Source organism: Tripterygium wilfordii, chromosome 5 (assembly GCF_013401445.1).
Source record: "Tripterygium wilfordii isolate XIE 37 chromosome 5, ASM1340144v1, whole genome shotgun sequence".
Lineage (NCBI taxonomy): Eukaryota > Viridiplantae > Streptophyta > Magnoliopsida > Celastrales > Celastraceae > Tripterygium > Tripterygium wilfordii.
In genome coordinates, this window is record NC_052236.1 from 12345267 (window position 1) to 12370039 (window position 24773).

At 37.9% G+C, this 24773-nt stretch overlaps 3 protein-coding genes across 6 annotated transcripts; 2 read left to right on the forward strand and 1 right to left on the reverse strand.

The window, feature by feature from the left end:
- Positions 1-256: 256 nt before the first annotated feature.
- Positions 257-12176, reverse strand: LOC119998080 (villin-3-like). 3 transcript variants are annotated; one of them, XM_038845286.1, is made up of 24 exons: positions 11955-12176; positions 9461-9602; positions 9173-9266; positions 8558-8626; positions 8202-8438; positions 7905-8082; positions 7510-7642; positions 7063-7222; positions 6833-6983; positions 6652-6752; positions 6398-6556; positions 5305-5373; positions 5169-5237; positions 4908-5045; positions 4314-4442; positions 3689-3836; positions 3538-3548; positions 3322-3462; positions 3117-3242; positions 2824-2886; positions 1934-2035; positions 1284-1527; positions 874-1109; positions 257-786 (listed from the first exon to the last, which is right to left on the reverse strand). In XM_038845286.1, the coding sequence occupies exons 2-24, from the start codon at positions 9514-9516 to the stop codon at positions 673-675; spliced, it is 2928 nt and encodes a 975-aa protein (XP_038701214.1). In that variant the 5' UTR covers positions 9517-9602; positions 11955-12176; the 3' UTR covers positions 257-672. The 3 variants fall into 3 exon arrangements, with proteins under 3 accessions (XP_038701214.1, XP_038701215.1, XP_038701216.1); XM_038845287.1 differs by having other exon boundaries at positions 11801-12176; XM_038845288.1 differs by lacking the exon at positions 11955-12176 and adding an exon at positions 10058-10213.
- A 2850-nt stretch (positions 12177-15026) lies between these two features.
- LOC119998083 (exosome complex component RRP43-like) lies at positions 15027-18169 on the forward strand. Of its 2 annotated transcripts, none has more exons than XM_038845290.1 (9): positions 15027-15044; positions 15380-15561; positions 15651-15700; positions 15798-15867; positions 15971-16076; positions 16216-16282; positions 16536-16611; positions 16862-17160; positions 17872-18169. In XM_038845290.1, exons 2-9 carry the CDS (start codon positions 15402-15404, stop codon positions 17953-17955), a joined length of 912 nt encoding a protein of 303 aa, XP_038701218.1. In that variant the 5' UTR covers positions 15027-15044; positions 15380-15401; the 3' UTR covers positions 17956-18169. The 2 variants fall into 2 exon arrangements, with proteins under 2 accessions (XP_038701218.1, XP_038701219.1); XM_038845291.1 differs by lacking the exon at positions 15027-15044 and adding an exon at positions 15080-15097.
- A 1667-nt stretch (positions 18170-19836) lies between these two features.
- On the forward strand, positions 19837-24223 carry LOC119998081 (probable glycosyltransferase STELLO2). Its single transcript, XM_038845289.1, has 3 exons — positions 19837-21818; positions 23204-23330; positions 23452-24223. Exons 1-3 carry the CDS (start codon positions 20101-20103, stop codon positions 23923-23925), a joined length of 2319 nt encoding a protein of 772 aa, XP_038701217.1. The 5' UTR covers positions 19837-20100; the 3' UTR covers positions 23926-24223.
- The last annotated feature ends 550 nt before the right edge of the window (positions 24224-24773 follow it).

Below are 24773 nucleotides of genomic sequence, written 5' to 3' on the forward strand. Positions count from 1 at the left end.
ACTTCAATTCTGTACATGATGTTTACAAAAGAAATTCGAAACTAGGTAAGCTCCCGTGTACAAAGCTCTCATAGTGGACGATATCACGGACAAACAAAATGTACACAGACCTTACCCTCACATTAGGGTTTCCTCTATACGTAGACCTTTCTTTCCTCTCTCAAAAAACGTCCAAGGAAGACTGTCTTCGGCTAAGAAAGTATTTATTGCAGAACAATAACTAGCACCAAGTGCCATAACAAAAAGAAGCACAATATGACACAACAAAATTTCCATTCATCAATAATGATATTCAGTACATATACACTTCTTTCTTAAAAAGGAGATTGATAAAAATGAACAGAGTCGAAATAACCACAAAATCAAACAGATGCCCACCAAATAAAAGAATTTAACCCCCGACTGTCCATTGAACAAAAGCATTCCAAAAAAAATACAAGAGCCAGGAAAGAAATTATAACGGGAGAAACTAAAAAATTTGCTCCTCATGCAGCACCCTAATCAATATTAACACTAATTACACAGCTACATCTCTCAAAGGGCAACTAGCAAAATTCTTGACAAGGCAAGCCAGGCACGACGCATCAATGAAACGACAGCTTTCAACAGAGAAGGAACAATCATAGTTAGACTGCCAAGAAATGAGAAGCAGTCATTTCCATGCATCTTACTCTAAAATAGATCGGATTTCTTCTTCTGCATGTCTTGCTTCCATTTAGGGAGTTTATAGAAGTCTTCTTTTGTCATCCCAAAGATGGTTTGAAACTCGTCTTCCGACAGATAGGCCTGAGAATTCACATGGGACATAAAATATAATGTAAACGATAACGATTGTAAATATTAGAGGCAGCTGGTAGTTCACATGGCACCAACCTCTCTTCGTTTGAAATCGATCCCAGTAACAGGATTTTCTGAATGAACCTTCAGTTGGTCGTAGCTGAATGTGCTTTGAATACTTTCACTAGCACTGTCACCCTGATCTATCTCTGGCTTCGGTTGTGAATCTCCCTCAGTGCTTTCCGATGCAGGTGCAGCTTCCTCCGTTTCCTTAGCTTCTGCAACTTCTTCAGAACCATCAGCTTCAGAATAGGCATTTTCACTCTTTACTTCTGCCACATGAACTCACATATAAGCTCAAATTATCATCATGGAGCATCCATGATAAATTCTCTCTTTTATGATCACAAAGTACCATTCAAAAATCAAAAAGTATAAATGTTTCTTCACGAGCATCCTCCTACAAAAAAGATTTAAGCAAAATTTGGATATGCTGGGAATGCTACCTTCGGAGGGAGGGCTGCGACTGGATCGAGTAGGAGAGACATCTGGTGATTTCTTTGGCTTTTCAGCAGTAAGAACTGATGACAATGCAGCCACAGCAGCAGCTCTTTGTGATCCACCTGTTCCAGATGGCTTCGGGGGAGGAGTTTTGGTTCCAGGGGATGAACTAAAAGCAGACGACAAGGCAGCTAAAGCTGCAGCTCTCTGTGTTGGCCCTTGGGTTGAACCATTGGACCTATCCTGGCTCTGCCATAAAATAGAACATCAGCATCCTTCTCATCAGTTAAAATTTGGTTAAGAAAACAAATATCCCACAACACAGTTTCATCACCATCATCATCAACAATATCGACCTCCTGATGCATAGCATATCAGATGTATACATATCACAATGAAGAAACATGTAAAAAAAAAAAGTAAATAACTCCTGTGCATAAGGCTCCCGCAATGACGAGGTCGACAAACAGGAATTAAACATAATATGTGGCAAGATTGTTTCAGGAATTGAACCTGTGACCTCTAGGTTGCACCCCTGCAACTCTACTGTTGGACCACATGTTCGCATGTACAATGAAGAAGCATGATCAGCAGCATACAGAATAAAATTCAGAATAAAGGAAGCTTGAGCCTCTGATGTCAAAATTCTAGTTACCGGTTGGCCAGGTTTCCCAGAGGTTGAGTTGAAGGCAGAATTTAAAGCAGCTAAAGCTGAAGCCCGTTGAGTTGGTCCTCCTTGATTTCCACTGGATTTATCCTGTGACAAGTGACTTGAAATATCACACAAAGACACAAGTACACATGAGGCCTTTATAAAAAATCACCAGAGGCACTGAGCATATTGAAACAACAGGAATATGCACGTTGTTCTGCAAGTAACACAGAAAAAGAAGCTAGTCTACTCAAGAAAGAAAGTGAATGGCAAAAGGAATTTTAAAAAAGAAAATAACGCCAAAGACCATAAAAAATGGTTAGCAGTGAAGTATAAAAATACCAGACCAAACACCATAGAGGGGAAGGCACCATAATGTATCATAGGATAAGACATAGAACTACTAAGTGAAACATTTTGCAAATTCATCACTGAACTTTCTACATCTATACACCATGATAATCCATCACAAGCAACCAGAAAATTTTCATACATTATGCAATTTTGAAGTGCCATTGAAACAAAACAAAAATTTTTTCGTAACAGTATACTTTAGCAGAGTAAAATGGTTCACATCCATCACCTTTTCCAATTTTTAAGAAATGAAACAAAGTATCATGCAAAGCAGAGCTTTGAAAATTTTTAAGTGCATAAACATGTAGTACAACTAGAAGAAATGGAGCCAAAATGATTAAAAGGAAATTTGCTGAATTCAATTTAATAGGTAGGGTACCAAAAGTTCTTACAAAGTAAGGAATTATCAGAACCAGTTAAATCCTCAATTCCTAACACATATTACACACTTATTTCTCATGTAAATGTTATCCACAGTCCATGTTAGAGGAGGGCAAGCAGCAAATTTTCTTGTGCTGCAATTAAAATCAAGCATTTACCTCCACGGCATGGCCTACCCCAAATAGTAGCGCTGCCTTCTTCTGGAATGAGTTTCCTTGAACCTGAGATTGAAATAAAACATATTCAATGAAGCAAAAGGAAAATTGAAATGAGATTAACTTAAACTCCGCTGTTTAAGGAAACAGAAAACATCCGCAAACACTTGGTGCACGTCAATACTTCCTGAACTTACCGCTCCCAAAACTTTTACAAGTTTCATTTTGTAAATTACTATGACAAAATACTAACACAAATTTAGTAAAGAACAACGCATCACTGTTGCAGCGCATACCATGGCTTTTGTGGGATCCCATGAAAAAAATGCTGTGAAGAATGATGGTTCGTTTCCTTCTGTAACTTTATAGAGTGGTACATTTGGAGATAACCCCTCCATAGATACAGCCATCTCTATGTATTTCTGCAAAAAAAGTATCATACAATAAGTCAAGTAGATATTCAATAGGTAATACAACAAAGAAAAAGAACTAAAGTATTACCTTGCCAATTTCAAAAGCATCCTGCTTTTCTTTGGAGTTGACAGACTGACCAACCCAAACAAATACTTCAGCATGTGAGTCCAGTATCAATATATCCTCGGTTAATAGATCATCTTGAGAAAAGTTGTAAACTTCCTCAACCTGCCAAAAGAGCATTAAAACCTCTATATAAACGGATATGATTAAGTTGAAATTGCACTTTAAATCTACACTTACCTCAAATTTTCCTGGGGATCCACATGGCAACAAAAGCGATCACAAAAAGAATAATTAGAATGTTATTCCAACTAATTATTAATGATATTAACTCATGTAGATGTTAATTGAAATGGCAAAACTTGACTGAACCTTATAATAAGAAATCCACCTTTATTTATTGAGTATGTAAACAAGTGTGGATCTCTGACGATCTCCTGAGAAACCTTTTTGCTGGTGTAACTTTGTTTTCCCCCAAGCGCAAACCAGAAAGCTGAGCTCTCAGTACCTTCTTTCGCATGTTTCAAAGCAACTCCAGGCTGCATTAGTCATACAAATGATATTTAGATAAAGTCTGGGCAAAATTGAGGTAATAAGATGCATTTACTTGAGGTTCCAAAATTCAGCTTAACAAAAGAACAACTTTAAGCATTCATATGATATATTCACAACCCCAAGTTAAATTATAAGTTAACAAATCACTAGTAAAAGTGAAAATAACGAGTTGTTGAACAAAGCTCTGGCCTCCGAGAATAGCCAGGATCAATTTACAGTTGAAGCACTTTAATAATTTCATCCCACTTGCTACCACTTAGTCACTTTTAGTACATTATAAAGAATTTACACGACATCAGGATCAACAATACATGTTAGATGGTTGCCTCTTCAAAAACAAACCAAAGTAGCAGGAAAAAATATCGGTTGACTTAACTAGTAAACAGACTGGGAGCTTGGGCAAAGTTATCATCCTTTTTGTCATTGCCAGTTTAGACTACAGTTCTCAGTAAGGAGCTTACCTTCAAGAACTCAGCAATTTTCGCAGCTAATTGTTGGTGCTCGTACGTACTTTGATTTCCATGCCAATTGAAAACTGAGGAGCCAGTTTGCAGTAGGAAACACTCCATAGAATTCAGCAACGAGGCTACCTAAACAAGTTTATTAGTGCATATATACGATTCAAAGAGAGAAAGAGATTCATAGAATCATGTGGTAGTTAGGCATGAAGTTTGTACGAATATAATAGCGGGCTGTCATAGAAATGATGAAAGTTATTGAGCCTCAAAATACCTTTTAGCTTGATCTATCAGGAAGAGAGACCTCATTATTTAGTTCAGAGTAAATGAAGAGAATTTTAGTAGTTGAAAATATCATAATATTCTGAAGCATTAATGATCAAATGTAAGAGAACCAAAAGTTGAAATGTCAGATCCACATTATGGTAACGATGACCAGGAGATTATGTGCTAGAGGGATAGTTAACAGCTCCTATTAGCAACGCAGAAACATTGAAGAAGGCACTAATTTCCAAAAAAGCATAGAGGTATGGAGAGATTACAGAACAGATTCTTTAACATGTTAACAGAACACCCATCGTCAAACTTAACACATACTGCATCAACTTGCACTGCTTTATTGGTATGACTAGAAGTCCCCGATATCTGAAAGAGTGCGATACACTCCGTTGTGTATGTTTCATCTGTCAAACCTTGTTCTTCGATATATGTTTTGTAACCAGTGCTCAGACCACCCTAGAGAGATTAAACAAATGAAAAGTGAATTATAATCCCCTAAAGCCTAAACGTTTGAAAACCATAATCAAATCGAAACTTAAGGCTATTGCTGAAAGCTGACAGAAGCATAGAATTAAGAACCTTGAGGAGCACCATAGGCTGAAAAAGTGCCACAAATTGTGGTGGTTCCTTGCCTTGAAATATGTGCCCCTGCAAGAAGAAGGAATTATATGCGATTCTTGAAATTAGGTTCCCTTGGAAATGGATAGCGTGGCACCTGAACAGGTCTCCCCTTTAATGAGTTGGACATCGTATTAGCCAACCGAGCAGCCATCCTCTGGTCCTCCTGAATTGGATTGGTATAAAATCATAAACTTCTATGAACCGAAAGCCATCAAAGACGAGTGAAATAAAGGAAACACACACACGCATCTTTAATTCATGCTAATACCATCTGTACAACCAAAGGAAGTATCAAGGCATGCACATGTATTTTAAGTAAAGATCAAAGAGAATTATTATAGCACCACAATTTAGAAAGTTCTCAAACCCATTCAGAGAGACTTAGAACTTCTAAGGGAAATGCCCGTGCTCACTGTTGCTCACCATTGACACGGTTGAAGAAAAAAAACACAAGAATAGTGCTCACAGGATGGACACAATGAAGTAACATAGCAAAAACTTAAGAAATCCTTGTTTAATAAATTTTTTTAAAAAAAAACTCAAGGACTATTGGAAAAGAAAAAAGATTAAAAATGAATAAATGATCACAGAACGATATAAAATCACTGAAAATAAACAATATATTTTTTTAAAAAGGCCAAATGGTAGACTCATGCACTCTTGCTTCCAAGAAAGAGAGAATATGCTACAAGAAGTTGAGATGTTAGGTTAAATAAAAGGGGCTATTGATGGCAATAAGAAATGCAATGTTTCAGGATTTCTGTGAGTGAAATTAAGATGAATTAAAATCAGGGAGGGACAAGGTAATGGTGAAAGAAGGTATCAATATGATCACAATTAGTTTAGATAACCCAAAATGGAGTTGGGAAGAAGTATAAAGAAAAGTCTAAAACCAAATCATATTAGTTTCCAAAATATCCAGCAAAAGTCATTAATGAAAAATACCCTTTAGATATATACACAACTTCTAAACTTCAAGGGCAAAAGAAGTGAAAAGTCCCACAAGTCTATTTGAATTATCCTTGAATTCAGGCCATATGCAGAGGCTGGAGATTCAAGTATTTGATTAAATATTTATGTTTCTACATAGATAACTAGTTGTTTTTCATCGCATATTTCTTAAGCACAATCATCAACAGATGGAAAGATCTTTATCTTTTCAACCCAAATTAAACAAAATGTAGTACCTCAATGCTATCCTTTCCAAACCAACAGCAGAGGAAATAATCTTCTTTCCTATCACCTGAATGGTGGGTATAAAGTATGATGTAGCAATCCCCACTATAGTATTTTCCAATATCTTCCTTGGGCAATGGAGTCTTGGCACTGCCATTGATGCACCAGACCTGGAGAAGGCAAACAATACTCAAATTCAGCAAGACTCTCATGAACAGAAAAAAAGACACTAGAAGCGATTGTGATAATGCAACATTAGTTATACCTCCATCTTTCCACCTGCTTCAAGCAAAGGAGGGACTTCCTCATTTACAGGCGCACTTTTTGTCATTCCTTTGATACCAACACCTTGTTGCTTCAGCAAAGCTAGCATTACATTAAAAAGCTACTTTAGTCATCCAGGCTGAAAGCACATCGCTTGGCCAAATTGTTGAAGTAGAAAGTACCTGCTACTTTTCCTCGTCCCTCCTCAGCACCAGGAGCTGCAGACCCTGCTGGCCAAAAATCAAACTTTGACTTGAAAGAGCGTGTTTCATAACCTTGAATAATCCAGGTCATACGTGTTGATTTCGGCCTACTTTGGCTTGCAACAAATTCCTTGGATGCAAAAAAAGGAGATTCAGTTGAGATTTCATGCTCTTGTCAAGAGAAGGATTTAAAAAATGCTATCCTCTACCTCAGCAGCCTGACTGGCAGCTTTTCTTTCCTCTACTTGAGTCACCCGGCTGACCCAAACAAATACCTCAGCTCCACAGTCCAGCAGATAGCAATTGTTGTTTTCCAACATGCCTTTAGACAATTCACCATCTACAATCTTTGGTTCCCCATCAATAATGCTACAGAAAATAGTTGCTAAAAATCAGCACCTTATGTCAATACAAACACATCATGCAACATCTGAAAATCATTGATCAGCACATGGTTGATAAAGAAATGACAATAGATCACTACAAATAGGTCAAAAAACTAAAGATTTTAGTAGAAAGTTAGGAGATTGAAGGCATGTGAAAGATGGCGAACATGCAATCAAGAGAAATGAATTTCCATACAAGCATCAAGGTAATATAAAACACATATATATATCCTTACTTTCATAAAAGAAAACTGCAATATACAAAGATACCTATAAAGTTTAGGAGAAGTGGTCTCTAGGACAATATCATCTTCGCTGGTCACTTTCTTTCCAATTGGAGCAAAACCACCAAAAAGGACCCAGAACTCACCAGAGTCCGACTCGGTATCCAACTTCCCATCATCTGGCAAGGGGAAAACCATAATGCAAAATATAAGAATTAAAATGCAGGTTTATGTATATGACTAATTGAAAGGTATATAATAACACTACTAATAAACCCCAACTGGATAAGCTATCCCTGTTATGAAGTACTGAAGCAGGGGAGACGAAAAAATATACACATAGTTAATAACACACAAACTTCAGTGGGGTAATCCATGCCCGTAGCAAAGTACTAAAGCGAGTGACAATATCATCAACATAATTGTGATGTGCAAGCTTACCAACGATTGCAACATCACATGTTCCCTCGTGATACTTTTCTTTCAAAAACTGAATCACTTCCAGAGCCTTGGCCCTTTCCTGAATATTGGAATTTGCACCATTAAACTGGTAGATTTTCGTTTCGGTGTCCAGAATAAACACATCATCATGATTCAGTGAAGAACGAGCAAAAGGAACCTGCAAAAGAAAACCAAGAATCATTATTTGTACATGATTCTTTGTATGTCCACGACAGAAACACAACCAAAGGAAGTTCATGGCAGATGTGGGAAGTTCTTGTCAAGCAAATCTGGCACCTGCTTCAACCTGACCACTCGTTTTCCTCGACAGACATACAGCCGAGTTTCAAACTGTTCTTCCTCAGGTTTTGTAAATCCAGATGCAACACCCCCTTCCAATGGTATAATACAAGGCTTAAAGTAAGACAAAAACTTGTCAGATTCATGGCCTTGAATTTCTCTGTGCTGCACAGCGCGCCCTCCAAGTACCGCATCAAGTTCAACAGTTTTGATAGCTGCTGTTCCGGCTTCATCCTAGTAGCATATGATTTCAAATGATGGAATCATATTAAGTCAAGTAGCTTTATGTAATAACCTGAAGACATAGCAAATCCAAGTTCTTGATGAGAGAAAAATATGCAATAGAAGCAGACCTGGCTTGTGTCTTTTCCAATCCAGAAGTGTATGTCATACAAATAGGCACCTCCCTTTCCAGGTGTTGTCTGCAGAAAGATAGATAAGCATTTAATAGATAAAATAACACACAACACTATCCAGGGTGACGAGGGGGAAGCAAATCACGATAGACAAAATTAACAAAAGGCAGACACTGAATAATAAACTATAGCAAGCTTTAATCCCAAATATCTGGATGAGTAACATGAATCCTAAATCAAATGAAGAATTATGGTTGCAAATTATTAGAGTGATACTAATTATGTACCATATTATGAGTTTTGATTGGTGCATAGTCCCACCAAAATCCCATGATGAATAAATCAGCATTTAAAATGCTATTATACAGTAAATTATACTGCTATGAAAAACTATAATAAGAAGCATGACATTGGAAAGTAAACAGAATTCCAGACACTTAGAACTTACAGAATTCCAGACACTTCAAAACTGCTATGTCAGAATAAAGATATCACTACGATGATTTAAAGTTTTTTTGATAATTGTGAAATTAAGAAAGAGAGAATGGTTTCACAAGCAGGGCAGGAGGAACAGAGGAGATTGGCAATGGCATTGCAACAAGACCAAAGTACCTGCAATACAATGTAAGAATCCCCCATGTAGAATTTTCCAGATTTTGACAGCGGAACTGGCTGAAAATTCTCAATTCGCCAAATTTCAGTCCCTCTAAAATCATTAAGTCGAACATTCTCAAAAGTGGAAAATGGTACCATGTTCAGCATTCAAAGTTTTACTAAGAGAGTCATCTCTCAAGGCCAGAAATAAAGAGAAAGGAACAGAAAAAATATAAATATCAACAAAAGAGATAACATTGCTCTTTCAGAAGTTCAATAGTAGCTAGGCATTTTGAATGAGGATACAGTCTCTGACCCACTCCTTGGAATGCCTGGTCCAAAGCTTTTGCAGCGCTAGACATTGCTGGAAATCCTTCTTATTACCACTTTCTTTTGACACAGAAAAATTAAATAACCTTCAAAATTCCTACGATGCGCTGTCCGGAAGCTGCAGAGGGATCCAACACAAAATTGAGAAAACACAAAAAGATAAGAAGAACCACAAAGTCTAAACCTTAGTAGCAGATGTCAACCTCATCGCTATAGCCAACAATGTATGTTATAAAGCCAACTGAGCAAAAATATTACATTACTTTCATAGAACTAAACAATTTTTATGAAAAAAGAAAAAAAAAGAGCACAGATTGAAATTTGGATCAACTTATACTGGTCCTAGAGTCTGCAATGCACAATAAGAATATCCTGTTCTACCCTACATCTCTATCAAGCCAAATAACTGTTGATCATTCACATACACACACTCAGCCCAATGCACTAAACACAATAACAAGCATGTTATCCATTACTTCATCGTGGTAAATTCCTTCACCAAAACTTAAGTATCACATGTTGAAATCACTGAAATAGCTTCTCCACAAAGCATAAAGGGGTATGGCTGTTTACATCTATCCTTCATGGCCCCACCAGCACTCCGGCAGCCTTATGCATTGTGTAGTTTCTATCCTCTCATGAAGTCTGTACAATACCAGAGCTGTTTCTAACTTCTGCAACATGTGGTACTATGTGATGCGGTTTCCATGCAACTTCATCTGAGTTTTCAGGTTTCCAACAAAATGGTAAATATCAGAGTCCAACATTCACGATCTCTCTTTTCATTTTCCGTTTTCAGTGTCAGAATTAACCAGCACCTGGTTTCATAATTACAGGAATAAGTTTATCTCATTGCACCGAATCCAATCATACACACCATTTTAACAAAAATATTTTTTAATTCTTCTATATTCTCCACAAATGTCCTCTTCATTGGTGTTGCTTGATTTCCTTGCAGAGTATCAACGCACAGTAATATACTGCATGTATACTAGGATCAAAAGCTTCCAACAATCTGTACTTAAATTAACGAACCGTCATTGAAGCAAAATGGAAAAATTGCAAAGTCTGAAGCCCGGTAAGAACATAACCTTGCAGACATGGTTAAAAGATCCTCCATACCTTATCATCAAGCTTAAAGGTCTTTCATGCAAGCATGCAATTGAGCATCGATTTGCAAGAATCCCATGGACTCATGCTTGAAATGGCCATAAATACTTAGAATATTAACGTCTTCCATAATAAAAAGCTAAACTTCCTGCAGACCACAGATTTGATCCACCAACCTACTTTGAAAGCCTTTCAGAAATAATTACCAGTCCAATGTCTTCTCTACATATGTTGTTCAAGGAGTCATAACAAAGAAATGTCTAAAGTGGACCAACCAACTTGTCAAACTGTATGAAATACTCTTATTAAATTCATCATAATTCCTGCTTTGGAAACTCAGAACAGCATCAATTGAATGAGCAGAAGCCCTGTAGGATTTGCAATGAGCATTGGTTCAACAATAATAATTTTCTGATCAGCCAAACTTCGGTTGCCACCACATTTACATAATATGACCTAACCTTACCAAATATCCCATTGAAATAAAAAGGAACAGCGGGCAGTGTTCCTTAGTAGCATTCTCAACTAATCACTCCATCTAGGAATTTCCTGATTTAGCAGCTTGCCAGAAATCACGACATCCATAACACTGAAGCATCAAAAGCACTCTCTGCAAATCATCCACAATTGTAAAGCACTATCCAATAAGTACTGATAAGAAGCCTGCACTTGGTACAAAACTACCACTGTGTTTGATGAATTCAAGCACTAAACGTCATTGATCACAACATGTGATCACAAAAAGACCATGAAACTTTCCAGTACAATAACTTCCAAAACTCAAGCTCCAAGCGAAGATCTCCACTTTCACACACATATTTACAAGTCAAAACAATTTTAACGAAGTATCATTGATTCAAGAAAGATAATCAGGGTAATGAGTCATGCTTCAAGCTTTCAGTAAATACATAATCCATACGGGGTATATGAAAACAATTGGTAAACAATAAACCATTAAAGCAATAACTAGACATAATCCCACGAGCATAATTTCAGGCCAGTACCAAGCACTTATATCAAAACAACAATTGCAAAAGCAAACAAAACCCATCAAAGCTAGGAAAAGATCATGCAGACCCAGATAACTCAAAACAAGATTGAACAAGCAGTAAAAAGAGATCAAATCGAATTCTGCAAAACTAAATCAAATTGATCAACTTTATCAAAATGGACAACGGAAGGTAAGAAATCGATAACTACACGTACCGAAGCTCTCTTAAAGCATAACTACAAGCCGTTTAGGAAGAACAAAGAGTGATATGCAGGCCAAAAAAAAAGGAAAGGAACAACAACAAAAAAAGTGAATTATTGCTCCCTGTGTGTGAGTGTGGGCATGGGTTTCTCCAGCTTTTTTTCCTACCTCTTGAGATGGGCTTTTTGAGATTTGCAATTCAGAGAGATTGGAAATTATGATGATGATGGTATGATAATGTTGCAGAGATAGATAGACGGGGAGGGAGGGGGGGAGAGAGTGTGTGTGAAAATGGCAATGGCTTGGCCAATTGACAAAATGGTTATTTTAAGATTGAAGAGATCCGGTGGCGATGGCTCCGGCCATGTTGGCTTGGCCTCCAAAAGCCATGGATTTTTTTTGGTTTTTTCTTGTCTTTTCAAGTTGTTTTGCTTAATTTTTGATATGAAAATTTTTTAAACCATGCATTGATCAATATTTTTGGCTTAATCAAAATCTTACCGTTCAACACCCGAGCCATCAGTTAGAATGATAAAAATAATATATATTACCTAATGATCAGGGTTCGAATCTACTCTCCGTTCAAAAAAAAATAAATCTTATTGTTCAAATTTATATATGGTATAAACTTAAAAGTAGTTTTAAAACTTTTTTTTTTACCGAAAACGTCACTCTATAAAATTTGTCCTTTGAATATTAATCGAAACTCAGACCATCAAGCCCCGCACGTACTACACCCTATCAAGAATATAGCCTAAACTCATACAGTCAGGCACTCAATCCCGCATGTAAACACAAACATATTGTTCTTAATGCGAATCGAATTCAAGACTCATATGATTTAACCCAAAAAAACTCACTACTAAACTATCACATTCAAGTGGGCCTAGCAGCCCTTGTATCTTTTTTTTGAATTACAACACAAATATTATATAAGCAATACTACAACACACTACCCAGAGTATTACATCCAGGCAAAAAAGTGTGTTGTAGGGAGAACTTATATACTACTCATGAGGGACTGACACAACCGATGTGGGATTTCCCACACCAAGCACATGCAATTTACAATTCATAGTTTTTTTGAATTACAACACAAATATTATATAAGCAATACTACAACACACTTTGTATCTTTGTTAGCTTAGAAGTTAGATCATGGTTTAGTGTGTAAATCGTGGACCATGGACTCAGTCTTATCTGTAGCAAACCAAATATATGACTGGACTCATAGAAAACCAAACATCATACCTAAATAAAGTATCTAATCGTACATTGACAACTATATTTGTCTTGATGCAATTCTAATACAACTCAACTCCCTATTAAATCCTTCATATCTTTGCTTATGTGGTCGATTGAGCGTCCTACAAAGTGGTAGTATTTATTACTCAACAGCCTAGTCTTGGCCACTACCTCGAACGAATGCATTCTCCAGCTGAAAGATCGAGTCTTCAAGAGATCTACTTACTCTTACAGGTTTCTGATTGTTGGTTGACTTCGAGATTCGAGAAAGATATTTCTCAACTATAGAGCCGCCCAAATGTGTCTCTCACTCTCGATAAATAGGAACTTGGGGCTTGGGGGTTGAGGTAGTAGAGCAGATCGTCTAATTTTGAGTACCATCACACTCCTTTGAATACTCTATTGCTTAGCACTTCTCCTCTAAGCCTAGGTTCATCGTCCGATTGCCACCAATCATCAATGAGGTACTCCTCATCCCACTCACTACGATGAACTGGTTTAACTCGCTCCGTCAACGTACAAATCTACACTATAAGGCTCACGAGAGCCTTAACCGACTATGCTAGAACCACGAGAGTCTTAGTCAAGCAGGCTCATGACTCAAAATTTGGTCGACAACTAGACCCACGATAATCTTAGTCAAGCCCAATAAGTCCAAGGTCCAAACTCTATTGACAATGCTAAACCCACGAGAATCTTTTGTCAAACTCAATAAGAGCCATGATAATTTGTAGCTAAGCCCAGCAAGCCCAAGGCCCACCATACCAAGAAGCTCCCTCAAAGACCCTTGGACCCAATCAAAATCCAAGGCCAGCTTAGTTGACACGTGCTTGCTACTTGACCTAGACTCCTATAAATACATGGGGCCCAACCTTATCAAAGGATTCAACTACATGAAGGTATCTCTTTCTCTCTCTTTAAAAGTCTTTCACTCCTTGAAATAATTTGAGTATTGTTTTAACCCTTGTAATCTTAGTTGCAGATATGAAATCAAAACAGAGAAGACAGAGATTTAGAAGGAGAAGAATAACAAGGAGAGAGACAGAGAGATGTCTTGTATTTCATTACTTAAGTGTCAATGGCTCATGTGTACAATATATAGACTAATGAACAACGGTCATAAGCACATAAAATAAAGATGAATAATTTTGTCAGGTGATGATGTAAGTCCAATGGTTATGTCTTGGTTTTGCTGTTCTGGGCATGTATTCATATTCTAACACTTCTCTCACCACAAATTCTCCCTACCACTAATTGATTTGACCGTCGTGACATTCTTAGCCGGCATCACACCGATGTCCAAGTTTCACGGTATACTATTAGTGTGATATTGCAAGGTTGTCAAAGGTCTCGATCGCATTTCATCGATTACAGATGTTTGGGTTTACACTCGTTTTTACTGGGCGACATCAACTTGGTGTCAAGAACACTCACAACTTTCGGTCTCTATTCTCTTTGTAGGTTGGTGGAGGCCCGATCGATCGATCGATCAATCCATCAATGTACATTTGACCGGCTACACAATTCTAGACGTGTAAAGAGAGAAAATTAAAAGACCTGGAGGCAGAGCCGCCGGAGAAAGCAACAAGGACCTTATGATCAGAGGGGGTAATCATGGGGTGAGAACTGTGAAGAGACGTCAGCATGAACTTCCCGTATAGATTACTGCGGAAGCAATCGGCACAAAATCGCACCTCTTCATCAGTACCGGAAATTGGGCTATTGGCCTTCCGAAACCAGACGTTCCCGGCCATTGCTAGAGCAGCGCGGCGGAAGTAGGGCGGCTGAATTGCTTCACAACAGTTTGATTCCAAATAAACGGCGCGTTTCAGGTTTATAACGAACGAACAACGGTTACTGTTTTTAACGGCTTTTAGAAGTCCACCGTTGGGCCTTTGGGCCTAGTAATAAGAGAACTGGGCTAGCAGTTTACTAAAGCCTAAAAATAGGCCCACTATTATCTCTCTAGAAGCCCCGCCTCTCTCATTCTCTCGCTCTCTCGAGCTTCTACAGGTATTGCTATTGTCGCCTCTCCTCCTCCAACTCCTCCTCCGTCTACAGAGTCTGTCAGTAAAATGCACATAATTATAGACTGTCTCTAGTATGCATGAGTACCCATATGGGTATATGATTTTTATGTTTCTTTAATGATTTTATGGTAACAGTTGTGCGTGTTTTGGTTATTAAGAATCACCGTTAATCTGAATAAACTGCTGTGTGAAGTGCTTTTTGAGATTGAGATTATATATCTGGTGGCTATGTTTTGTGGGTAATGTTTTTTTTATTGAAAGTTTTGCTTTTGTCTTATATATCTGCTCTTCACACCGGATAATTTGGTGCTTGTTTAGAAAAGAAGATAAATTGGAGACAATGGAGCTGCCAAATGACTCTGGGGACTTAGGATCAGAGATGGAGGTCGATGCATTCAGGAGACTCTTCCCTCTTCGCTTCTATGAGCGCCATCTTGCTGAATCCATACGCCCTGATGCCAGACCTCTTTCTAGAGCTAGAGATACCACGGTAGCCCTAGGTTTGTTGAGGCTTTTTACTCTTGATTGATAATGTTCGTTTAACTTGATTCATGCATCAATATAGTCATAACCACCTCTTTGTGTTTAGGGGCTGTTGCATCTGCCAATGGGTCTGCATTAGCCAAGATTGGTTCAACAGTTAGTTCTTCTTCAACCCTTTTGCATTATGGAGATTTCTGAGTTGCATGAATCTTTTATGTTTTTATATCTGTGGACTTGCAAATTTTCTGGACAGACTATGTTAGCTGCTATCAAAATGGAAGTCATGACCCCTTCTGTTGAATTGCCCGATGAGGGCTGCATAGGTGTCGATCGATATCTCTTATTTAACCTTTACCTGCCTTAAAGTATGATTTTCCTTCATTCGTTTTGCAGAAGTTAACATAGTGTGGTTTCTTTGTTTTCCAGCTATTGAGTTCCACATGCCTCCAATCTGTTCTCCGCTTGTTAGGCCTGGTAGGCCAGCTGAAGTGGCACCAGTTGTGTCAAAGCAGTTGTCCGACACTATATTGAGGTGTGCCACTTGTCTTTATTTAATTCGCACTGAAATTTTGTATGACACTATATTGATGCAAAAACTTTGTTGTGCACCTTTTCAATTCAATTTGTTTGTTGTATGTTCTTGTAATAACTAGTTAATTGGGTTGCTGCAGTTCTGGCATGATCAATTTAAAGGAATTATCCCTAGTTAGTGGAAAAGCTGCCTGGATGGCATATCTGGTAAGTGATAATGGTTTTTATTCTAAACTTTATCCATTAGAGAGCGGTATTTAACTTATGTGTTATCTGTGAAAAAGCAAAGGGAAAAAATCTGAAGTTTAATGCTCTTTCTTCTCTCATAAAGTGTTGTCTCCCAGTATAGGCTACTTCCAACAGAATACTCTCTGACCCATTATTCTTTGGATGATGAGGAAAATTTGTGAATAATGATGTCTCATTGATGACAAAGAAACTTACATATTGTCCATTTCAGGACATTTACTGTTTGGATGCAGATGGTGCTCTTTTTGATGCTGCATTGCTGTCCGCAGTTGCCGCGTTCTCTCATTGTAAGATTATCGTTTCTGAATTTGCAAGTGTTCGCAGAAATTTTGTGATTATACTCCACAGTGTTCTCATTGTTATTGCAGTCTCTGTGTTGTGGAGTGAATTGAACTTGAACCTTAAAGTCACTCCCTCTCCCTTCCCCGGGTTATATATTATGTCCCCTTCCCAGTTATTTTGCACCTTAGGCTTTGTTTATTTGAGTGTATTGATGGATTATAGCTGATTTAGTTGCTGAACTTTTGTGCCTTGCAGTGCAAATTCCAGTAGTTTCACTAAATGATGATGGAAAAATAGTTATGCTTTCCGAGGAACAAGATGATGGAAATTTGGATAAGGGGGCAGTCAACAAGGAGAAGAGAAAGATCGCATTAAGTAGCATTCCATTCTCACTGACATGTGTACTTCACAAGAATTACATTTTGGCAGACCCCACTGCCGAGGAAGAGTCCATCATGGAAACTGTTGTAACGGTAGTTTTGGACTCATCAAATCAGCTTGTGTCTCTATACAAGCCTGGTGGTCCAGTTCTGGCCCGTACATCAGTTCTCCAGGTCAGTTTCTGCTCTCAAATAGTGCCCGTAATCTCAAACCTTATGTTATGGGAGGGTAATTAGAATTACCAATGGGTTATGCAGTAGAACATGCAAGGCTTGGATAGATATTTTTCTGATTGATGATATATTGCATGCCATGTTTATTTCGTTGCAGAAGAACCATGTAATAGATACATTGGTGACCATTGTTTTAAGAGCTGGTTTTTTTCTTCGGACCTGTGACACCTTTTTTAGATATGTTGGAAAGGGGAAAGGATTACCAACTTACCAAGCATTCATATAGCTGGAGAGGAGGTAAAGGGACCAAAAATGGAAATTAAAATATTTGAAGTGACAGTAATTTCCTGAAACTTAAGATTGAAACTATTAAGTACTTGAATTTTTCTGAATTTGAAGTGTGTCAAGAGTGGATGAAATCATAAGTGATGGTAATGGATTTTTTGTTTATCTGCTATTTTCTTGCTTTGAATCTTTGATTCATATGCGCACAACTACTAAGCGGTGCAGCAGCAAAAGATGCCTTGTGGAGGGGTTTTGATGAAGCACCGTAACCTAGTTATTTTTCCCGTTGATTTTATTTCTTATCAATTATTGTGGACTAGAACACCTCTAAGATGCTCGGGATCATGGCTTGATGTTGCATATAGGTACATCTTTAAATTCTAACGAATTTGTGAGCCGGAACTGAAATGGATTGTTTCTTTGCAGGATTGTGTTGCATTAACAAGGCAGAGAATAAAGGAACTTCAGAATATTTTAGATGAGGCCATTTCTGGCATGGAGGTTGACTAAGTTTTTATACAGAGGAGTTCAACAATCAACTAGCAGTTTTGTTTGGTGCTTATTAAATTTGTCTTTGTACATTCCACCTCATCCCTTTGATGATATTAATTCTGGGAAAAAGATACTTTTGGATGGTTTTGCCATTAATCAATTTTGCTTCCGTCACGAGCCAAATTTCATTGACAAAGACATGAATTCTAATTTCTATGCCTTTCTAGCCTCATTTTTGTATTTGTTTTCGCTTAGCAAAATGTGGGCAAAAAGAAATGTCATTTTTTCTGATTGAAGTGCTCCATAATGGTATGATGGAACCTGGATGATTACTATGATATTTTCTTTTTATTGTGTTCACATCTCCTGTTAAAAAGAAGTAGAATCTGGAATATGATCAGAACAATATGTTCTGAAAATTTGCATCCTTCTCCTTATTTGTAGTCCATTGCAGATAGTTTGGATTGACTCTATTTTCTTAGATGTTTGGCAATGTTTTGTTAAGGATACATGTGTAGGAAAGAATCCATTAATTTTCTGAACTGACCTGTGGGGTTTGATATAGCATTTTAATTTTACATTTCAATGGAGAAGAATCACATATGTTTGATTGCAAGTGAAGGTTTAATGTATCTCACAACTTGAATGTCACCTTAAATTTTAATGGAGTAAAAGGTGGCTTTTTTTGATATATGGGAACTCCAACTTAACTTGTTTGAAACTTGAATACCTAAAATGGTGTCTTCTGATCTGTCTTATTGATCTTTGCTAGGTTAGGCAATACAATTACAAGGTGGAATTGAGATTGTCATGCTGTGGAAGTTGTTGGATTGCATCTACTCTGTCATTTGTTTCTCTTTGTTTAGTAGGGTTAAATGTGTATGAATCACTTGGCGGTAGTCTAGTCGGTTATCTCTCCAAACTTAAATCTATGGTGTTCGAGATTGGGAGTTCGAACTTCGAACCAACCAGTTGGGATATTTTATTGTGGAATCTTGGTTTCGTAGGCTTGTCCTACTTCTGTACTCCTACCCGCATGGGCTTAGGTTCAATCTTACTTGTTGTCAGCATGGTGCGGATTGTTTCGGCAGCCCAAGGTTTATACCCATTTGTATGAAGAGTCCTCCTTTTGAAGAATAGTCAATCTTATCAAAATCGTGAGAATGACTATTCTCCACGAGTGAGAATGAGTTATAATATGCAAAGGACTCTTATCTTTGTATTTTAATATATATTTTTAAAAAAGAAAAAATATAATATGTAAGTTGTACTATTATAACTTTCGTACTCATACTCTTATATTTCATACTAAATATGGTCATGTTTATCTCATACTCATCTCAGATTTACATTCACTCAATTATGAACCAAATGTTTCGATAGATGTGACTGAATCAAATGCTCTTATAGATGGGGCTTAATTTGACAAGAACTTGAAAAATAAAAGTTTATATATGATAATTGCCTAAAGAGAGATTCACATTCACTCAATTATAAACCAAATGCTTCGCTTCGATAGATGTGACTTTCATTATGAACCAAATGCTCCTATAGACGTGGCTTAATTTGACAAGAACTTAAAAAATTAAAGTTTATATATGATAATTTCCTAAACAGAGCACAAGGACCATTGTTTGAAGTCGAGGGATAATTGATTTGAATAAAACACAGAGTCTTAATTGATCCTTTTTGGTTAGTTTAAGCGTTCGTGGACCATTAATTGGTCCGAATAAAACACAGGGCCTTAATTGATCATCTTTGATAAATTCGAACCTTCGATCGCCTATGCGATCCTTATCTGTCTTTGTAGATTAAAAAAGGGGAAAAAAAAATAACAAGAAATCCAAAATGTGAATTGAAGGAAACAAAACTCAAGTAGAAGACTAGAAGAGTGCAAGACAACGACTCCCCACCCCACCCCACACACCAAACTACTACATAGCAGTTACATTTCATCCCTAAGAAGCCACCTTGGCTTTGTACCAAACCCTGTCGGCAACCAACATCTTCTCTTGTTTTTCCCAATAGAGAGGTAGAGCGAAGGTTAGGGGTGGAGCTTCAGCTATCTGGAACTGATTTGGAGGGACTGAATTGGAGAGAGAGAGAGAGAGAGTGGCATGCGAAAGATTGGAGCTTGAAGACTGAGGAGGTCAAGCTGAAAACATGTCAATGTTGGTCCAAGACCGTGCAGAGTTAGCTCCAAAATCCACGAAAACCCAGATCAGAAACCAAATCCCAATTACAGCAGCGAATGTCCACCGCTTCTCTGAGGCCAAATCCCTCGATTTCTCCACTTGGGTACGCGAGAATCTTTATAAAATCGTTACTGTATTCTTCTTAATCACCACCGTCGCCGGCCTTTTCTTCCTCCGGAACAGTGGAGACACGGCCGCGTTACTCTGTTTCCAGTCCAAAGTCCAGGAATCTCTCGATGCCCTTCAACTTCCTCGCGTGAATTGGAACTCCGTCCCTTCGATCACTGACAGGTCTTCTCCTTACGCCAGCTTCCGCTCCGAGAAGTGGATTGTCGTCTCCGTTTCGGATTACCCGTCAGATTCGCTTCGGAAGATGGTGAAGATCAAGGGATGGCAAGTACTGGCAATTGGGAACTCGAAGACGCCGAAGGATTGGAGCTTGAAAGGTACGATCTATCTGTCTTTAGAGCAGCAAGCGAGTTTGGGGTTCAGAGTAGTGGATTACTTACCTTATGATTCTTATGTTAGAAAGAGTGTTGGGTACTTGTTTGCAATCCAACATGGCGCGAAGAAGATCTTCGACGCCGATGATCGTGGGGAAGTGATTGATGGAGATTTAGGGAAACATTTTGATGTGGAACTTATTGGGGAGGATGCTAGGCAAGAGACTATATTGCAGTATAGCCATGAAAATCCTAATAGGACTGTAGTGAACCCTTATATCCATTTCGGTCAAAGGTCAGTTTGGCCCAGAGGTTTGCCACTGGAGAATGTGGGTGAACTTGGACATGAGGAGTTTTACACTGAGGTTTTTGGTGGAAAACAATATATACAGCAAGGGATTTCAAATGGGTTACCGGATGTTGATTCAGTGTTTTACTTTACCAGGAAATCAGGTTTGGAGGCTTTTGATATTAGGTTTGATGAACGTGCCCCAAAAGTGGCATTGCCGCAAGGTATGATGGTGCCAGTAAATTCATTTAACACGATTTACCATTCATCTGCATTTTGGGCTTTGATGCTTCCAGTTTCAATTAGTTCAATGGCTTCTGATGTTTTGAGGGGCTATTGGGGGCAAAGGCTTTTGTGGGAGATTGGTGGTTATGTTGTGGTTTATCCACCTACAGTTCATAGGTATGACAAAGTAGAGGCATATCCATTTTCGGAGGAGAAGGATCTTCATGTTAATGTTGGTCGATTGATCAAGTTCTTAAATTCTTGGAGGTCTAATAAACATCGGTTGTTTGAAAAGATACTGGAGTTGAGTCATTCTATGGCGGAGCAAGGGTTTTGGACTGAGAAGGATATGAAGTTTACTGCTGCTTGGCTTCAGGACTTGCTAGCTGTAGGTTACCAACAGCCAAGGTTAATGTCTCTGGAATTGGATCGGCAACGACCTAGCATTGGTCATGGAGATCGGAAGGAGTTTATCCCTCAGAAGCTACCTTCCGTACATCTTGGGGTTGAGGAAACAGGGACTGTTAGTTATGAAATTGGGAATTTGGTTAGGTGGAGGAAAAATTTCGGAAATGTTGTGCTTGTCATGTTTTGCAGTGGCCCAGTGGAACGGACTGCCCTTGAATGGAGAATGTTGTATGGGAGGATATTTAAAACTGTGATTATTTTGTCGGGGCAGAAAAATTCAGGTCTTGCTGTTGAAGAAGCGAGATTGGACCAAATATACAAGTAAGTCATTGGCATGATGCCTTCTCACTTTTGCTTAGTACTTCTTTTATCGTTGAATTACTTTGTCTATGCATATAGTTCAATTGTTGACTGTGTTTCTTCTTGGTTCTTGAGGAGGAGGGAGTTGTCGAGATAGAAACTTCCAAAAACAATATTGTATATTATTTTACTTTGGAATTTCACATATGTTTTATTCTAGATTTATATCTTATTGGCAACCTTAGAATTCACATGAACTAATAAACTGAGTAAATTTCTGATCTTTTTTTTGGGCCTTCAATTTTTCATTGATTCTACACTTTTTTGGCTCTTGTTCTGTGCGTGCGGAGGGGGTGTGTTGGAATCTCATACTCATAGAATCAATGTGCAAAATTATGTGTTGGAATCTCACAGAGGGCATTTGTTATATTCTGTAGCTAGTAGCAAATTTAATATAAATAAACTTTAGGTTCAACCAAAACAGAACATCTAGGGAAGTCGGGGATTAAGGCAAGCATAAAGGGTGACCAAAAACAGGATTGTATTCAAGGTGTGGTTATGTTTTCTGTGGGAGCACCTCACTTTGGTCGTAGATCTTAGTGTATTTTTCAGTTGATGTAGGTTGCTTAGGGAGTATTGTCAGAAAAACATTCAGGGTAAAAATACTGGATTGCTGTTTCAGTACATGCCAGCCAATTTGAATTCTTAATAAACCATCATCAATTTTATTTGAATTTATGGAATATTTTCCGAGCTTTGAAATTATACCGTCTTGAATCAGTGAATTTTTTTGTTATTTCTGGAGTACATTCTGAGGCATGAGTATGTTATCCAAACTTTGTCTTAGACCTTTTTACCATTCTAGGTTCTCATTTTCCCTGATGGATCTTCTTAGTTCTTCCATAATCCTTGTTTAATTAATTTTCTTCCTGATGAGGGAGCTATAAAGAGATCTCGAAAGAGCAAATTAAAAGATCTACACAATGCAGATTCATGGCTATCTGCAAGCTTATAGATCCTACGCTAGCTAGGATTAAGTCTTATTTTTATTTTTTCTTAAATAAGTTTCCTCTTGGATCAGTTTTTAATAAGTTTCTTTGTTTTGTTTTGTGGTCTCCTTCCTTTTTATTAGAGGAAAAGAGAGCAAGGCGAACGGTACTTGGGAATCATGTTGACTCAAGTCGTTGATACCCCTAAGCATATTTCTCTTAGATACAAATATTGGCTATTATTTTGTCAAATTCCTCTACTCTTAGGGTTAGGCATAGAGAGTTTTTATTGGTAATCATATAAGCAATATTTACAAATTGAAATAGTGAATCATTCCTCTTCGACGTGGATGATCTCTCTTATATTGGCTGTATTTATACTATAAACTCAACATTTTTTTTCCATTTTCCTTTTAGGCACTTTCCCAAGATATTCGAGCGATATAGTGGCGCAGAAGGATTTTTATTCCTTCAAGATGACACCGTTCTTAATTACTGGAATTTATTGCAAGCAGACAAGTCTAAACTATGGATTACTGATAAGGTGCTTAGATATTTTTCATGTTCTTCATTTTTCTGTACGAGTTTAAATTATTCACTTTATGTTACGTATTCATCTGCTATGAATGTGTCGAGGTTTTATCACCTCTGTTGATCTGAATTAGGTAAGCAAGTCCTGGACGACTGTCTCGATCAACGGAAATTCAGACTGGTACTTGAAACAAGCAGAAATGGTAAAAAAGGTTGTCGGTACATTGCCAGTTCACTTCCAAGTCAACTATAAGGAAGCTATGAAGGATGATCAGAGCCTCACGATATGCAGTTCTGAGATATTCTACGTTCCACGACACTTTATATCCGACTTTGTTGATCTCGTAAGTCTAGTTGGTGATCTACAAATCCATCACAAGGTCGCAATACCAATGTTCTTCACATCAATGGACTCACCTCAGAATTTTGACACACTGCTCAGTACGATGCTATATGAGGAGCATCCGCCACCTTCTAACTCGACAACAGCCTTCTACTCTGCCGAAGCACCTGCTGTTCACCCGTGGAACGTGTCGAGTGAACAAGATTTCATAAAGTTGATCAGAATAATGGCACAAGGTGACCCCCTCCTAATGGAATTGTTTTGAATCCCTAAATGACAGAAAGCATGAGAAAATCTTTCTATACAGCAGAGGAACCACAATAGACAGGAAGAAAGAACCATGTACTCTTTTGTAACTGTAAACTAAATTCTTTTGTGTTTTTTTTCCCTACTTTTCTTTTTCTTCAGGGGGAGGGGGATTTTTTTTAAATTGTAACCTACTCTTTGTTTGTAGATTCATCCTGTATTAATCATTTAGTAATGGAAAATTCTTTCCAAATGTAAGAACTAAGAACTTTGTTTGTTGGTTTTTTTGGGAATGAGAAGATAATGGTTTCCACTCAGAGTCTCTAACTCAAACCGAGATTATATAAGACCCCTCACGAACTCCTAATTTCTTGAATCACGCTGTCGTTTTCATTCAGACAAAGATTTGCAGACTAAATCTTCCCCACTGCCTCTTTCGAATTGCTAATGACCACTACATTCACCAGATTGAAGGAGATTGCTAAATTGATCCCTTCTATTATGGCGTAAAGTTTTTGCGCTCTCAACTGGATGCAGGAGACTTAGTGGAATCACTGCACATCTCTACAGTATAATTGCATCATAAGACTGAACTGCTGCATGTTTATTCATTTTGTTGAAATTAATTTGTTAGCCGAGTTTGTCAAACATCATATCATGGAAGGCCCAAATCCAACACGTATATCTACAACCCAGCTCATTAAATCCTTGTGCCAAGAAAATTATATGAAATTAGAAATGGGGACTCTTTGTCAAGGCCCATGGGCCTCAGTGCACTGGACTAACATATCACTCACTTTAACTTATTAGCTTTAACTTTAAGGGGTTGGCCGAGTTGGTTCTTGACATTCCATGTAAACCTATGAA